Raw genomic sequence first — 17,867 nt, 5'->3', positions numbered from 1 at the left:
ATTTACACTTCAATGATTCTGACACTTATTAAAATGAATATACATTTAGCCTTTCATGAACCTTCTGTATATGCATTTATTTTTTTGAATAACCTTTGTTAGAATTGGACTATATTTTTGTAATTACATACAAGTACTTAGGTAACAAAATAATGCACTTACAGTTCCAGGTGCATCAAATGGTTCAATGGTGATGAATTCTGACCCTATGTCCACAATTCGTCCTAGCTTGAACCCCTCTGTGGGGTGGGGAACCCACACTTTCTTACCCCCATCCATGGTTCAGTTAGTGATGTCTGTCCTCAAATGTCAACCTGAAAAAAGCAAATTTAAACATTGCAAATTTTTCCTGGCTCAATTTTGAAGAAAGCTTGACCTAATTTGAATCACTTGGACATCTTCCTGGTCCCACAAAACCCTGATATAATAAGGTGTACTTTACCTCTTTTTCAACTCAGAAATTATTTATTTCTGGAGGCATAATTTTCATGTTTTTCAACCAAAACAGCATTTTTTGTCAACTGTCAGGACACTTCACCTTGTTAAAGTGATTGAAAATTTGACCATATAGGACCCCTAAAAAACCTATACTGGTAACATTTTAAACCATAAAACCTTGGTCTAGATACCAAATCTATGAAGTAAGGTACAATCTTTGAATTGTGAGTAAAATTCTGTTAAGATTTTGTATTTGTCTATCTTAATTGAATATCAAACACAAGCCCCAAGCCCATTTGACAGCGGAACAAAAAATACTGCATATTACATAAAATTTCTTGCCTAAGGCTAAACCATACATCCGGCTAAACTCTTGGTTATTCTGATGATTCAGGCCATACCAAATTGATTTGTCGTTCGTCAGAACTACTGCATCAGTGATTTCATTCCCGAGAACAAGAAAAAAAAAATCACCCGCCCACACGTACATAAAAATCGCCGAAAATTTTTTTTTTTCTGATTACGCGGTCTGGAATGATAACGGTAAACAGGTTTTATCGCTGTTTTAATGCGTCAAAGTGATATTGATCGGAATCCATGCGTTCTTAATACATGTAGCTGATGACATAAACTCAAAAAGTCAGGAATTGTTGTGTTGTTCATCATTTGTTTTAAATCTGGAGTGTCTGTGCTAGTGCCACACATGGCCTTCGGTGTGCCAGTAGGTGATGAAGTAGGCACGTTCTACGATTGTTCAAATTATACAGTGAAAATAACAAAGATAACGTTTTCAAACCATTTGTTATCAGTTGTTTAGTTCAATATTTTAGATCTAGAGCCAAAGCCTGTGCTTTCTTAAAAAAAAGTTTGTTCACAGATCCTGACTGATCCATCACATTAATTTTCTAGGGCCCAAATCGTTTTGAACGTAACTTCTTTAGTACGGCAATCAGATATTCTGTCAAAATGCATACAGCATATTCATTAAAAAAAAATTTTAAAAAAAAGTTTAGAGCTCTTTTCAAATAAGTAGTGTAGATATAAAAAATAATTTCTGTCGTATTGTAACCCTAATTTTCCCTGTTTGTATATTAATTGGCTGTGAATTGATTGAAAGGAAGAATCTGAAAAAACAGACCTTCCCAACTCAAAATTTCTTGGTCAATCAAAGCACAACAAATAACACTTTTAAAGAGTGACCATATTGGGATCATTTTTTGTCCGTCTGTTATCATTTTTGACTGAACTGAACCTCTACCACAAAAACTTAAGCTAATTATAACCTTATCAGTTAAGAAATTATTCCAATGGATTCGAGCAATGTCGAAGCATTTGTGTGCCCAACTCCGTTTGGTCTCATTGGTCAAGTGATTTATTACTTTCCCCTCACCTCTACCGTTTGGAGTTTCACTAGGGGCACAAAGTTGCTCATGTGACGAAGCCATCTAACTGGGTTTCAGAAGATATGTTATTCCACTTGGGTGGCCGTTTTGTCTTAAATATTCCTCATCCTCTGCCGTTAAATGGGCACGCCTTCAGATTAATGTAGAACAATCAAAATTAAAAATAAGACACTCATCCCTCAGTAATTATAAATACAAAATAAAAACAAAGTGATTCAGTGAGTTTTAGCAAGAATTTATTTGCAAAACCATTCATGTAGTCTTTAAAACATACAGAAAAGCAATCTACTGTGTTAGTCACACTGTAAATGTTTAAGTTCTGTGTTATTCTTAAAGAAATGTTAACTTCATGTATAATCATTACTGCAAAAAAAAAAATAACCGCTCGCTCCATGTAAAAGCTACCCGCCTCTGAAAAAATCGAAATTGAGAAAAAAAAAAAAAAAAATTTCGCTCGCTCGCTCGCTCCCATTTTTTTTGAAAATTTTCCGAAGAACTATTAATCAATTTGGTATGGCCTCAAGATATACTTCATAAAAGATATAAAACAATCAATAAATATAAAAACCAGTATAGATTATACAGTGCATAATATTGAATGCAAACTAAAAACTGTACATTACAGCTGCATGACTGATGATCTGACACCTGTAAAACATCAATATCGGAAACATGTACAAGTATATACCTAACCTTTCCCTTTATGTATTAACTGAAGCAGGCAGCTTTTAAAATAAGATAAAAGAAAAACAATGAACAATTTTAACAGGCTTGTCATCAAATAAACCAATTGAATAATTAAAATAAACTGAGGATTAATTCTAAAACCTTTCAACTCAACAAGGTTTAAACAGCAGTTTTTGTTACAAACCACACATTATTTTCTATACAACATACCTTTCAAACTGTTGATACAATTATGATACTGAATATTTCCTATTAATAGAAAAAGAACAACAGCAATTAAATGAGCTGCTGGTAGAAGTTTTTCCATAACGAGGACCACCAACATGTATTCAATAAAAACGGCAGAAGTCTATAATAAGTATCATAGCTGAAATAGCTCTTCTGCAGCCAGAAGTTAACAAATCAATAGAGAATAATATACCTGTACCACAATGGACCTAGGTGTGATATAGTGGCTGCCTGTCATTCTAAACTTCTTTATATAATTATGTGTGTTACACACTTTTTCCAAACCATATGTGTGACAGTGTTGATTTCATCACATATAAATCCATAAAATCAATGCAGGCATGTATGCGAGTGTGCATGGCATTTGTATACAGTCAAACCTGTCTATAAAAACCACCCTTGGGAGAGCCAAAATGTGGTCTTTATTGGGAGGTGGTCTTTATTCACAGGTTAAAATACACTGTAAACATTAAAATGGGAAACAAAACATGCAGTCTTTAGAGCCAGGTGGTCTCTGTTCAGAGGTGATCTTTAACACAGATTTGACTGGGAGCATGTCAGTTTCTATGTTCCACATGATATATTATTTAAGAACTGTGAAAATGTTAGTAAGTACATCCTTAGCAAGTGTCTAGCTTTACAATGTATAATGGACATATTTTATGGCTGTACAGTAAGTCTGAAACTACAAGAGGTAATGACAGGAAAAAAATGATTAGGAAACAAGAGCTGTCACTAATGGTCACAAATGCCACCGCAGCGCCTTGACCTTTGACCTGGTGACCCCAAAGTCAATAGGGGTCGTGTACTCAATAAGTACTATCAGCATGTGAAGTTTAAAGGTCCTGCATGCAGTGTTTCGCGAGTAAAGTGCCTTCATGCAAAAAATTAACATTGGCCCCTGTGACCTTGACCTTTGACCTGGTGACCCCAGTCAGTAGGGGTCGTGTACTCAATAAGTACTATCAGCATGTGAAATTTGAAGGTCCTGGGTGCAGTGGTTTGCAAGTAAAGTGCCTTCATGCAAAAAGTTAACATTGGCCCCTGTGACCTTGACCTTTGATCTGGTGACCCCAAAGTCAGTAGGGGTTGTGTACTCAATAAGTACTATCAGCATGTGAAGTTTAAAGGTCCTGGGTGCAATGGTTCGCAGATAAAGTGCCTTCATGCAAAAAGTTAACATTGGCCCCTGTGACCTTGACCTTTGACCTGGTGACCCCAAGTCAGTAGGGGTCGTGTACCCAATAAGTACTATCAGCATGTGAAGTCTGAAGGTCCTGGGTGCAGTGGTTCGCGAGTAAAGTGCCTTCATGCAAAAAGTTAACATTAGCCCCTGTGACCTTGACCTTTGACCAGGTGACCCCAATGTCAGTAGGGGTCATGAACTCAATAAGAACTATCAGCATGTGAAGTTTGAAGGTCGTGGGTGCAGTCGTTCGCGAGTAAAGTGCCTTCATGCTTAAGTTAACATTGGCCTTCATGCAAAAAGTTAATCTTGTGACGAACGAATGGCAGACAGTTGAAAACTAATATGCTTCCCTTCGGGGGCATAAAAAAGGTCTTATTTTTTAAGTATATCATAACAGCATTTGTGGGAGCATACCCAAGATGTAACATAACCTTAAAATACTGTTGAAAATTGCATTAAAGGGAAAGGCAAAGTTACGCATATGTTAATTTTGTCGGCTAGGAACTTTTAAATCATTTAAGTAATTGAAAGAATTTTCAAAATCGGCTTAAAAATGAGAAAGTTATGAGCATTTAAATATTTGATCAAAATGGTGGCCATTTTGTTTCCATGGCTACAAGAAACAAAATGGCAGATTTATTTAATTTCTTGATACATACTTGAACTATTTTTACTTATTTCTGTAAATAAATTCCGCTACTTATTCCAGCTGTAATGGAAGAAAAATACCATGTTTTACATCTTGCAATCAAGAAACATATGAAATTAGTCTATTTAAAATGTTATTTGCTAAATAAAGAGTTCAGCAGTGTGTAAATGACGTCATAAACACACTAAAATAGCTGCCTCCATGATCAGCCATTTTCTTAAACTTCAAACTGCCATATCTTTTTTAATAATGGTCCTATTTTAAAAAATCTTTCAGCATTAAGAAAGGCTTGAGGATGGATTTCATATCAAATTAACTAATTATCAGGCATTCCTTGCCCTTTAAACTCTATACACAGAGCAAAAGGTTTTCCTAGAAATCTTCTAAAATGTAAAATAATTTAGATATAACAAGTAATATTTATCAATCAACTCTAGCCAAAGTGAACAGTTACTGAACTTTACCTACATTAAATCTACTGTGCAAATGTTTGTTCTCTAACCACATATGCAAATACTGAAAACAGAAAACTAAATATGGGCATTTCAAAATAGCTAAAGAATTAATTTATTTTAGGCTGAAACACAGATAAAACTACATGTTTGTCATTGCCAAAGTTTCTCAATTACAAAATAATTGCACTTCAGAGAAAGAATTGTGTTGAACATTGAGCTCCAAAACTAATTAAATGAATGTGCTTGTAATTCTCCAGTTGGCACGGAAATGTAGGAAGTAGATACAAACAAACTATCATAACACACGATAGCAAACCAAGTGAGCTAGATTAAAGTGTTAAGCTACCTTGATTAAAACTATTAAAACAAACCACATTAAAAGGAGAGTTTAAAAATCTTGGTGGAGGAAGACCCCAGGTGCTCCCCCAGACACAAGAAGGCTTCTGGGTAAGAGTGATCAGTCTTGAGTTAGCCTGTTGCATAGCTTCATCTGACAGACACTTTCAGCAAAGCTTACAACTCACAGTGGTATCAGGCAAGAGACTCGAACCCAACGACTGTTGACGATCCAAAGAAAATAAATAATTACAATCTTTTTTCATAAAATTTTTCACATACTTAAACAATACTCCTTGTATGAAGAAAGTAATGATAGATTAGACAGTAGGAACATGACGTTAGAGCTACATGTACGTCCACGGGTCTTGTGCAGCACGCATAATTTCATTTTGTGCAAAATATATGCCAATTAATTAATATCTAAACCCATTCATTTAACTGATGGCAGAATTTTAGGCAAGGACAGGAACGATACTCTAGAAACCTTTGCCCATCAAATGTGATGTTAGTATTAATACAGCTAGGTCCTACGTGTGCTTCACTGTCCTGCTAAGAGAAATATATGTGCTTAAATAGTAATATTATTATATAATCTTTTGGTGGTTGGCAAATTCCATACAAGTCAAGAACACCTTGTAAACCTTTGACCTCAAGACTGTGACCTTGACTTCTGAGTTACAGGTCTTCATGTCATCTCATCAAGAACATAATATGTTAACAGTTTAATCAAAACCACTTTTATGTGAATTGTTTACAGGACAGAAGAGAGACCCTGTAAATCAGTGACATTGACCATAGAGCTATAGACCTGGGTGTAAATCAGTGACATTGACCATAGAGCTATAGACCTGGGTGTAAATCAGTGACATTGACCATAGAGCTATAGACCTGGGACTTGAAAATAACATACTGACTCTGCAAAGTACATTTGTAATTATGATATTAAATTCCCTAAGCCTTAATCAGATAACAGAGTTATGCAACACATAAAAACATCCACTAAAAGTCTGGCTTACAGCCCTTTGCAGAGTGTATTTTTTCATTTCAAGTTATTATAATAAGATTTATGATCAATGAATCCTTAAATTATAAACAATGAAATAATGAAGCAAATATTAGTAACAACAGATTGGCAGATAGCCATTAAATCTTTACAGTATTGCTTATTTATTAATCAAACTATTACAAAATGTATCCCTGACCTTTCTCTTCTGAGAACCTCCATCAAATTAAGTGAAGCATCCATTTGAACAAACAGGATTACAATATTTACTATAATATCATAATTACAGTAAAGTGGCTGATATACACATAAAGTCAGTCCACAAAATTCAAAAATGAAATATTTATCTTCAGGCTAAATCATCAAAAACATATGCTCAGTGGTAGAATTATATCTCTGATAACAGGGTATGATAAGCCACAGGCAAGGAGTACATAAATACATAATGTATCATGAATCATAGATCTTACATACATACTTCATACTTTTAACCTAATTCAAGACAAATGGATTAAATGCTGATCTCTGCTTACACTGGGAACAGAATGGTGATAATACTGTGACATCATTAAAATTCACAGAGGACCGATTTACATCAATCAATGAAATTAAGTCCAAATAAGGAAATATAATTAAAATTAATTCTATCATCAAAATTTAAAATCCACATTTTGATTACAGCCTCACAAACTTGCTGTTTTTAAAAAAAAACTTTTATGTCCATGAAATTAAATTCTGCAACAGTTTCCACAGTCATAGATATAAAAGAAAATACAACATAATTCAGAAAGACATTTCTCTTAATCAGTGAATATTACACATTGTATTTGTATCATACAATTTTTACCTTTTATCTTTGTTTTATCTCTTAACAATACATTCAACAATCATTTAAAGATTTGATGCAAACCAGGAAAAAATCTAAACTCAAATATACCAGTTGATAAAATATTTAGTGAATAATCAAACTTGTTTTAGATAAATGTCATTTTTCAACAGTAGTTCTAACAGTCATCCAGTGGCAATCAATTACCTACAAGAAACTTTGTTCCACACAAGTACTACATAATTATGTCACCAGATCATTCTCTGCATCCTTGACTTCCACACAAGTGCTACATAATTATGTCACCAGATCATTCTCTGCATCCTTGACTTCCACTCAAGTGCTACATAATTATGTCACCAGATCATTCTCTGCATCCTTGACTTCCACTCAAGTGCTACATAATTATGTCACCAGATCATTCTCTGCATCCTTGACTTCCACTCAAGTGCTACATAATTATGTCACCAGATCATTCTCTGCATCCTTGACTTCCACACAAGTACTACATAATTATGTCACCAGATCATTCTCTGCATCCTTGACTTCCACACAAGTACTACATAATTATGTCACCAGATCATTCTCTGCATCCTTGACTTCCACACAAGTACTACATAATTATGTCACCAGATCATTCTTTGCAAGAAAACTGACAACTTCCCAACATGAACAACAGGTTAGGAGCAAATATTAGCCATAATTCAGACTGGACACAATGAACAAACACCTACTAGGTATCAAACTTGTGACCTCTGTGCTGTCCTTTAAAAAGTAACATGTGAGTGGACATGCAGGATAACATAGCAACAAAAATGAACTTTTTAGATGCAGCAGAACAGATAAGTGAAAATCCTGTAATCTAGATATCTCAGGTTAGCCTGGCATAAGTCATCGATACTTTATATGCTTTTAACACACACTAAAAATAATACCATTCAATTAACATTGACTTTGTTTTTGGGATTAATTTGCTGAGAGAAAAAAGAATATTTAAAATAGAATGGATCCCAATGCTAAGATTTAAGCATATGGCGAATAAATTTCATACCAGTATAGGAACTTTACAATCAAGAAAAAACTTGCTCAATATTGGCTATTTACTCTCCAATGCAAAATTTTCAAAAACATCTAGAGATAAGACAAATGTGTAATTACCATAAAAACCTCATTAAATCCTGGAGGCAGGTTTCCTTAAGAGAAGAAAAAATGGAAAAAAAGAATGGGGGAAAACAGATATAACACACCCCTCATTAACAATGCAAAGCAAGATGTCAGTTATAACCAGAGAGTTAGGGATGATACCTGTACAATTAAAGACATTAATCAATACACTGGTATCAGGTGGCTGTGTTGCAGGCAATATTTCCAGTAATATATTCTCCCAGAGCTGCTACAATATCTGGTCTATACAAATTTCAAGTATTAAAACTTGATCACAACAAAGGCTTTTAAATAATGTTTGTTTTGTTCAGTTTTACATTACACAGACTTTCCAAGTGTAAATGACGTTGGAAGCCTTCAGGTACCCTAGGTGACATTATTAGGCATAAAAAAAAAAAATTGTTTGTTTCCGGTATCCCGACCTACCCTAAATTTTTGGCCCGACCCTAAATGTTTTTATGGCCTTGGAGAAAAATTTTTACAACTTTTTAACAAAAAGATGCAAAACTGCACTTTTTATGCTTTAAACATAGCCAGTGATGTTAAAAACCAACTTACTGATGCTCTAAAGGCATAACCCCCTTATTTGTAACCATTCTTTGACAAAAAAATAATTTCCAAAAAGTCCCCCTTAATAAAAAAAATTTCCAAAAAAAAAAATTCCGACCTACCAACCCTAATTTTTTTCAGCATGTTACCGGAAACAAAGAATTTTTTTTGGCCTTAAAGCACAGGCTTGCACATCCTTCCTGAAACAAGCAGAATGACTTCCTCAAATAACATGAGCAGGGCTTGAACCTACAGGCGAGGAACAATGGATTCTAAGTCAAGAGTTGTAACCACTTTCAATTTAAGTACAAATTGAGGACTGTACTACTGAAAACAGGTAAAGTCTATCTCGATGGGGTCCCTTGTATGTCCCTTGAGGACTGTACTATGTAAAACAGGTTAGGTCTACCTTGCTGGAGTCCCTTGATGACTGTACTATTTAAACCTTGCTGGAGTCCCTCGACGACTGTACTACTTAAAACAGGTTAAGTCTACCTTGTTGAAGTCCCTTGTAGGTCCCTAGAGGGCTGTTCTATTTAAAATAGGTTAGGTCTACCTTGCTGGCGTACCTTAAATTTATACTTATTTATTTTAGCTGGATTGTGATGAAAGCTTCTGTCAAGTTCAAGATTTATAATTTAAACCACTCTTGAGTCTGCTTCCTGGAAAAACCAGAACTAGTGTCACATGAGAAGACATGGTCGTGACCCTAGTGGGCTCGACTTACCATCCCTGTATTGAGCTGCAGACACCTTAACCACTAGACCACCGTCCCTTAAAGACAGTGTACTATTTCAAACAGTTTAAGTCGAAATTGTTGGAGTCCCTTGACCACGACTGTACTATTTGAAACAGTTTAAGTCTACCTCATTGGAGTCCCTTGAGGACTGTACTTTTAAAAAATTTTAAGTCTACCTCATTGGAGTCCCTTGAGGACTGTACTATTTAAAACAGTCTACCTCAATGGAGTCCCTTGAGGACTGTACTATTTAAAACAGTTTAAGTCTTCTTCATTGGAGTCCATTGAGGACTGTACTTTTAAAAAAATTTAAGTCTACCTCACTGGAGTCCCTTGAGGACTGTACTATTTAAAACAGTCTACCTCAATGGAGTCCCTTGAGGACTGTACTATTTAAAACAGTCTACCTCAATGGAGTCCCTTGAGGACTGTACTATTTAAAACAGTCTACCTCAATGGAGTCCCTTGAGGACTGTACTATTTAAAACAGTTTAAGTCTTCTTCATTGGAGTCCATTGAGGACTGTACTTTTAAAAAAAAATTAAGTCTACCTCATTGGAGTCCCTTGAGGACTGTACTATTTAAAACAGTCTACCTCAATGGAGTCCCTTGAGGACTGTACTATTTAAAACAGTTTAAGTCTACCTCATTGGAGTCCATTGAGGACTGTACTATTTAAAACAGTTTAAGACTACCTCATTGGAGTCCCCTGAGGACTTTACTATTTAAAACAGTTTAAGACTACCTCATTGGAGTCCCCTGAGGACTGTACTATTTAAAACAGTTTAAGACTACCTCATTGGAGTCCCCTGAGGACTGTATATTTTAAAACAGTTTAAGTCTACCTCATTGGAGTCCCTTGAGGACTGTACTACTTAAAACAGTCTACCTCAATGGAGTCCCTTGCGGACTGTTCTATTTAAAACAGTTTAAGTCTACCTCATTGGAGTCCCTTGAGGACTGTACTACTTAAAACAGTCTACCTCAATGGAGTCCCTTGAGGACTGTACTATTCAAAACAGTTTAAGTCTACCTCATTGGAGCCCCTTGAGGACTGTACTATTTAAAACAGTTTAAGTCTACCTCATTGGAGTCCATTGAGGACTGTACTATTTAAAACAGTTTAAGACTACCTCATTGGAGTCCCCTGAGGACTGTATATTTTAAAACAGTTTAAGTCTACCTCATTGGAGTCCCTTGAGGACTATACTACTTAAAACAGTCTACCTCAATGGAGTCCCTTGAGGACTGTACTATTTAAAACAGTTTAAGTCTACCTCATTGGAGTCCATTGAGGACTGTACTACTTAAAACAGTCTACCTCAATGGAGTCCCTTGAGGTCTGTACTATTTAAAACAGTTTAAGTTTACCTCATTGGAGTCCCTTGAGGACTGTACTATTTGAAACAGTTTAAGTCTACCTCATTGGAGTCCCTTGAGGACTGTACTATTTAAAACAGTTTAAGTCTACCTCATTGGAGTCCCCTGAGGACTGTACTATTTAAAACAGTCTACCTCAATGGAGTCCCTTGAGGACTGTACTATTTGAAACAGTTTAAGTCTACCTCATTGGAGTCCCTTGAGGACTGTACTATTTAAAACAGTTTAAGTCTACCTCATTGGAGTCCCTTGAGGACTGTACTATTTAAAACAGTTTAAGTCTACCTCATTGGAGTCCCTTGAGGACTGTATATTTTAAAACAGTTTAAGTCTACCTCATTGGAGTCCCTTGAGGACTGTATATTTTAAAACAGTTTAAGTCTACCTCATTGGAGTCCCTTGAGGACTGTACTATTTGAAACAGTTTAGTCTACCTCATTGGAGTCCCTTGCGGACTGTACTATTTAAAACAGTTTATGTCTACTTCACTGGAGTCCCTTGAGGACTGTACTATTTAAAACAGTTTATGTCTACCTCAATGGAGTCCCTTGAGGACTGTACTATTTAAAACAGTTTATGACTACCTCATCTACCTCATTGGAGTCCCTTGAGGACTGTACTATTTAAAACAGTTTAAGTCTACCGCGTTGGAGTCTCTTGAGGACTGTACTATTTAAAACAGTTTATGTCTACCTTGTTCAGTCGTTGGGAGTCCCTCGAGGTCTGTACTATTTAAAACAGTTTATGTCTAACTCCCTGGAGTCCCTTGAGGACAGTACTATTTAAAACAGTTTAAGTCTAACTCGTTGGGATCCCTTAAGGACTGTACTATTTAAAACAGTTTATGTCTACCTTGTTCAGTCGTTGGGAGTCCCTTGAGGGCTGTACTATTTAAAACAGTTTATGTCTACCTCACTGGAGTCCCTTGAAGACTGTACTATTAAAAACAGTTTAAGTCTAACTCGTTAGAATCCCTTAAGGACTGTACAATTTAAAACAGTTTACGTCTAGCTTATTGGAGTCCCTTGCGGAATGTACTATTTGAAACAGTTTAAGTCTACCTTGCTGGAGTCCCTTGAGGACTGTACTATTTAAAACAGTTTATGTCTACCTCGTTCAGCCGTTGGAGTCCCTTGACGTCTGTACTGTTTAAAACAGTTTATGTCTACCTCATTTGAGTCCCTTGAGGACTGTACTATTTAAAACAGTTTATGTCTACCTCATTGGAGTCCCTTGAGGACTGTACTATCTAAAACAGTTTATGTCTACCTTGTTGGTGTCCCTTGAGGACTGTACTATTTAAAACAGTTGATGTCTACCTCATTGTAGTCCCTTGAGGACTGTACTATTTAAAACAGTTTATGTCTACCCCATTGGAGTCCCTTGAGGACTGTACTATTTAAAGCAGTTTATGTCCACCTTGCTGGAGCCCCTTGCAGACTGTACTGTTTAAAACTGTACTATTTGAAACAGTTTAAATCTACCTCATTGGAGTCCCTTAAGGACTGTACTATCTAAAACAGTTTATGTCTACCTTGTTGGTGTCCCTTGAGGACTGTACTATTTAAAACAGTTGATGTCTACCTCATTGGAGTCCCTTGAGGACTGTACTATTTAAAACAGTTTATGTCTACCCCATTGGAGTCCCTTGAGGACTGTACTATTTAAAACAGTTTATGTCCACCTTGCTGGAGTCCCTTGCGGACTGTACTATTTAAAACAGTTTAAGTCTACCTCATTGCAGTCCCTTGCAGCCCCTTGAGGACTGTACTATTTAAAACAGTTTAAGTCTACCTCATTGCAGTCCCTTGCAACCCCTTGAGGACTGTACTATTTAAAACAGTTTATGTCCACCTTGCTGGAGTCCCTTGAGGACTGTACTATTTAAAACAGTTTAAGTCTACCTCACTGGAGTCCCTTAAGGACTGACAGTCTGTACTATTTAAAACAGTTTATGTCTACCTCATTGGTGGCCCTTGAGGATCAGATCTGTACTATTTAAAACAGTTTATGACTATCTCAACTACCTCATTGGAGTCCCTTGAGGACTGTACTATTTAAAACAGTTTATGTCTACCTCATTGGAGTCCCTTACGGACTGTACCATTTAAAACTGTACTATTTAAAACAGTTTAAGTCTACCTCACTGGAGTCCCTTGAGGATTGTACTATTTAAAACAGTTGATGTCTTCCACATTGGAGTTGGTATCAAGTATTTAATTAAACCTTGCAAACTGTTCGATGTTTCGTATACATGACTGCAATCGTATTTAATCAAGCCTGCCAATTTTCACCAGAAATGAAAATATTCCAAGCAGTATATAAAGTAAATATTACACAAAGAAACTGAAAATAACAAAAAAGTATGCTGCGGACAACTAAAAGCTGTCTAGCTTTGGCTTTGTCAATAAAACAAGCTCTTAGGAAAAGCTTACAGCGATAAAGTCAGAGGATTCGGTTAAATCAGGGAACGCTGATGACCAATTAAACACATCCTCGGATCAAGTCCGAGATAAAACAATTTACATAAGTGATGCTGGTACTGACCCACCAGTATCAGAAGTAGGGCTGTCATTGATTGGGTCTTAAGCATATCGACGATACCGATATATCAGAAGACAAATATCGATGATACATCGATATATCGGTTATTAAGTTAGATTAACAACCTATTTGTTCATACATACTATATACCTTCCTGTAAATGCTATTTTTAGTTTTATTGCCTACTTTTCATATTACTGTTTGATTGTGTTGTATTTGTATTTATGAAAATAAAAGAAACAAATAAAAATTAATAAAATCTTTCATTTTTATTTTGCCTTCACTTCTCTTTTGCATTTATCTAAATTTACAACTTTGTAAGCTTAATTGTTTTTGAGGGTCTGAGTGTTTATCTGGATAGTTTTTTCTCTCTGTAAAATATCGATTTTTGAAAATGGGCATCGATAATCGATCGACAAAAAAATATCGTTGATACATCGATATCGTTTCTATCGATGACAGCCCTAATCAGAAGGTATTACCGTACTCAATTTACTGACCTGTTACTGTTTGCAAATCCCTCACTGAAGAGATACTGGAAAATTTAGTAGACACTTTCAAAAACAAAAAGAAATTGGCTTGTACTGCAATATACAACAATAACATTTCTGAAATAAAGGTTGTATGATGGTAAAACTTGGTTCTAAAATTTTCAAATTTTTACGCACAATTTTTCTAAAGAGAATGGGCCCCAGGCCTAAAATGGTAAAAAAATCACTGGGCTCTTTTATTCCCTGAACAGTACTGTAGTGATAGTACATTTTTAGGCCGCTTCTAACAGCCTTGCTGTTGGGTTAACTTTTTAGCGGCATGGTTAGAGTGTCTGCCTACAGATCTCAAGGTCCGGGGTTCAAGCCCCAGAAGGGGCCTTGGTATTTTCTCTCACAGGGTTTACTTTAATGGTGTCAGAAGTGTTTGACAGACTCATGCTGCAGGCATGGATTGTTATTCTGGAGAGCTGGTAAGCTCTGAAAGGTGAAGTGGGAGAAGTGTAGTGATAGCAGGTATACAGGCCACTTCTAACAGCCCTGCTGTTGGGCTAACCCTTTAGCAACGTGGTTAGAATGTCCACATACAGATTTCAAGGTCCGTCAGTTCGAGCCCCAGTAGGGACCTTGGTCAGGGCCCACACTGGGCTGAAAAAAGTTGGAGCCACCTTTTTTTCTCGGGAACGGTAGGGAGGGTGCTGGAGAGGTTTCCCTTCCCGCGGCACGTTGAAATTTTTTGTTACTTCCCACAAGCAAATGGTGATATTCTAGCTATATAGGGGGACTTTTGAATGAAAGTGGGTACACCTCTAAAGCAAGTTTTGTATTTTAAAATGTTGTTGGATGTTTGAAGCAATCTTTCTGAAATATTTTTCCATTACAGCTTCTTTTTGTTGTGGGCCTACTATGTAAATGCATGGCCCGGGGGCTGTATTTTGGTGCTCTGTGCTTCCGAGAAATCTACCCTGATACAGGATTACATTTCAAATCCATTCCTAACTTTTAAGGACATTCAAAAAACTTGGCAAACACCTTTACTAATTACTTACTAAGATCACAGACACGGGTCCAGTGTATTTTTTTTTTTTGATTAATATAAAAAAAACAACCTTTTTTCACACAAATATACTTTCTATATGTTAGTCAAATGAAAAAAAAAAAATGATGACAAAAATCCGGTCACAGTATCGTGTATGATACTGTGACCGGATTTTTTGTCATCATTTTTTTTTTTATTTCACTAACATATAAAAAGTATATTTGTGTGAAAAAAAGGATTTTTATATTAAACAAAAAATACACTGGACCCGTGCCTGTGACTGTCTGACGGTGGCGACAACATAAAGAAATTCATCAAACCATTCATTATTTTGCTGATTTATTTATTAATTATTTGATCCATGGAAATTAAAGGCATCAATCATTCAATCTGCCGTAATGACAACAAAACAAAAAGATTATTTTAACCCCATAATCGGTTGCTAATTGATTGCAAATTGCATCTTCACGCGTGTCAAGATGTTTATTACACATTGTCATATGTAAAGTAAACGCAGACTGGGTAGTACTATCCCGAAATAAGTTAATTTTATAATGTAAAATTATCGGAACCAGTCAACTGTTTTTTAACATAATTTCTCGGAGGTTACGATTTAGAACGTCTGAAACAAAATGGCGGTCCAAATTACGAACATTTTTCATTTTCGCCACTTTTCTTCGCCACTTTCATCGCAGATTCGCCAAATGGCTCGAGTGGCGAACGACAGCGTGGGCCCTGCTTGGTATTTTTTCTATGATTTTTTTCTTTCAGTGTTTACCAGGTCGGAGACTTCCCCTGGATTGAGAGACATTCTCTCAATCTAAACATTGTCTCTCGTTCGAAAGACAAAATGTCTTTCGATCGAAAGACTCAAATTAGCTTAAGCATGAAAATCAATGAAAGAGTAATTAAAACTCTCTTTTTAGAATGCGCAAATTTATTTCAAATATAGAAAGTTATCTTTCTTTTATAAAATTTTCAAAATCAAAATTATTTGGGAATTTTGTTTAAGCATTATAATGCTTAAGCAAATTTTTATGACAATGTGTTTCTTGTAAAGTTTACTTGAAATAACAAGTTGTTTCAATGAATAAATAATGCGACTGTAATGAAATGATAGTTTATTAATGATTTCATGTTTTTTCAACACTTAAGCTAAATACAGTCTTTCAATCGAAAGACATTTTGACTTTCGAACGAGAGACAATGTTTAGATCGAAAGACTGTCCCTCAATCCAGGGGAAGTCTCTGACCTGTTTATTTTTATATGTTTCAAGCACCTGTTGCTATAACACAATCAAAATATCTTAATTCTTATTGATTGGGTGACAAATGGGATAAACATACAATCTCCTAGCCTGGGAAAAAGACATGAGACACATATCAGGTACGGGGAAACTCTTACTTCCTGAATGCTTAAATTCGAAACAAGTTGAACTTGCTTGAAGCCGGTACTGTATACATGCACCGATGGCGATGTAAAAAAAAAAGTCTGGAAGAGAACAGGTACAGATCTAGGCAGAAATAAACAGCGCATATATTTTACTCTACCTCAGGAAAGTCGTTCTTGAATTTTCTTATCTTTGTTTGGAACTTGTCATGCAAAACGTCAAATTTCCTGAGACAGTCATCCGGTGTCGTCACAAATTTCACACCTGTTGAATATTCCGACAGGTGTGTCGCGGAAGAATAATTAAGAGACTAAAAAAGTAGTTCGTCGGTAAAAAGATTAAGTGTCATATGAAAATGGTAAATTTTGAATTAATCACGTTACTTACTTACTTTATGGGAAACTATCAGAAATAAAAAAATTAAGTTTAATTAAATGTGTTCGTCATAATCACCAAGCTTTTCAATGGAGACGGAAAGTAAACATAAACGGGGGCGTCGCGTGTTATTGAAAACGAGGCTTTAATCTTTATTCAAGGCTGAAGGCTACTAAATAAAATCCCTTTTCACAATATAGGTTACAACACACTAAATAGCTGTTCTGATTGGCCGCAGCACATATTAGGAGCCATTTAAAATGTCTGTAACTTACATTTTCTCATAAATTATTGTACTAATAAAATAGAGAAAAGGGAAAGCTTCACAGGTCGCCCAACACGACAAAAACTAATAAAACCAGCAAAGTGTGTGTGGAGGATGTTAAGTTTGATGTGTAGTAAAACCACGGACCTAGTGATCTGTAGGCAGACACTCTAACCACGTCGCTAAAGGCTGTTGAAAGTGGCCTTATATACCTACAAACACTAAAGATGCAAAATCAGATCTACATATAGATCTACATCTACATGTTACTTCCAACAATCATTAGCGATTATGACTGGAAGGCGCTTGTCTGGGCAGTGTTAAAAATGAGACAACTCATTAGGTGCAAAGAATAAAAATTACTACAGGTGCTAAGTTAAAAACATAGTGAAGGAAGTTACTGCAGATGTACAGTAGCCAGCCGCTCAGCAAATATGTTGAGGCTGGGGCTGGACTGTACATAGTGAGGAAGGCCATTCCATACGGTCTGATTGTATGGGGGAAGAAGGAGTTCATGTGGTATTGAGTACGGGATTGTGGAATTAGGTAGTTAAGGTTTCTGGTCGGAGTTAGATGGTTATGGTCGACGCATACATGATTCGTTCGGATTTTGTAAAAAATAGATGAGAGAAGTTTGTATGCGCCGTTGTTCTAAAGTTCGCCAGTTTAGGGTGTTAATCATCTGGGTTACACTGCTTGTATAATTATAGTCGTTA

At 36.0% G+C, this 17,867-nt stretch overlaps 1 protein-coding gene across 5 annotated transcripts in view; it reads right to left on the bottom strand.

Annotated features, from left to right (window-relative positions):
• LOC123551416 (unconventional myosin-VI-like) overlaps window positions 1–17,000 on the bottom strand; it is an 87,076-nt gene extending 70,076 nt beyond the window's left edge. Inside the window, exons 1-2 of one of the 5 annotated variants that reach the window (XM_053540905.1) lie at window positions 16,903–17,000; window positions 163–314 (exon numbers count right to left, since the gene is read on the bottom strand). In XM_053540905.1, coding sequence (XP_053396880.1) covers window positions 163–279 — 117 coding nt within the window. In that variant the 5' untranslated portion in view covers window positions 280–314; window positions 16,903–17,000. Of the gene's footprint in view, window positions 1–162; window positions 315–16,671; window positions 16,864–16,902 lie in introns of those variants that run through there. The other 4 variants (XM_053540904.1, XM_053540906.1, XM_053540907.1 and 1 more) reach the window with 4 other exon arrangements.
• Between the last annotated feature and the right edge of the window lie 867 nt (window positions 17,001–17,867).

The sequence above is a fragment of the Mercenaria mercenaria genome, chromosome 4 (genome assembly GCF_021730395.1).
Source record: "Mercenaria mercenaria strain notata chromosome 4, MADL_Memer_1, whole genome shotgun sequence".
Classification (NCBI taxonomy): Eukaryota; Metazoa; Mollusca; class Bivalvia; order Venerida; family Veneridae; genus Mercenaria; species Mercenaria mercenaria.
This window is presented reverse-complemented; position numbering and strand designations above follow the sequence as displayed.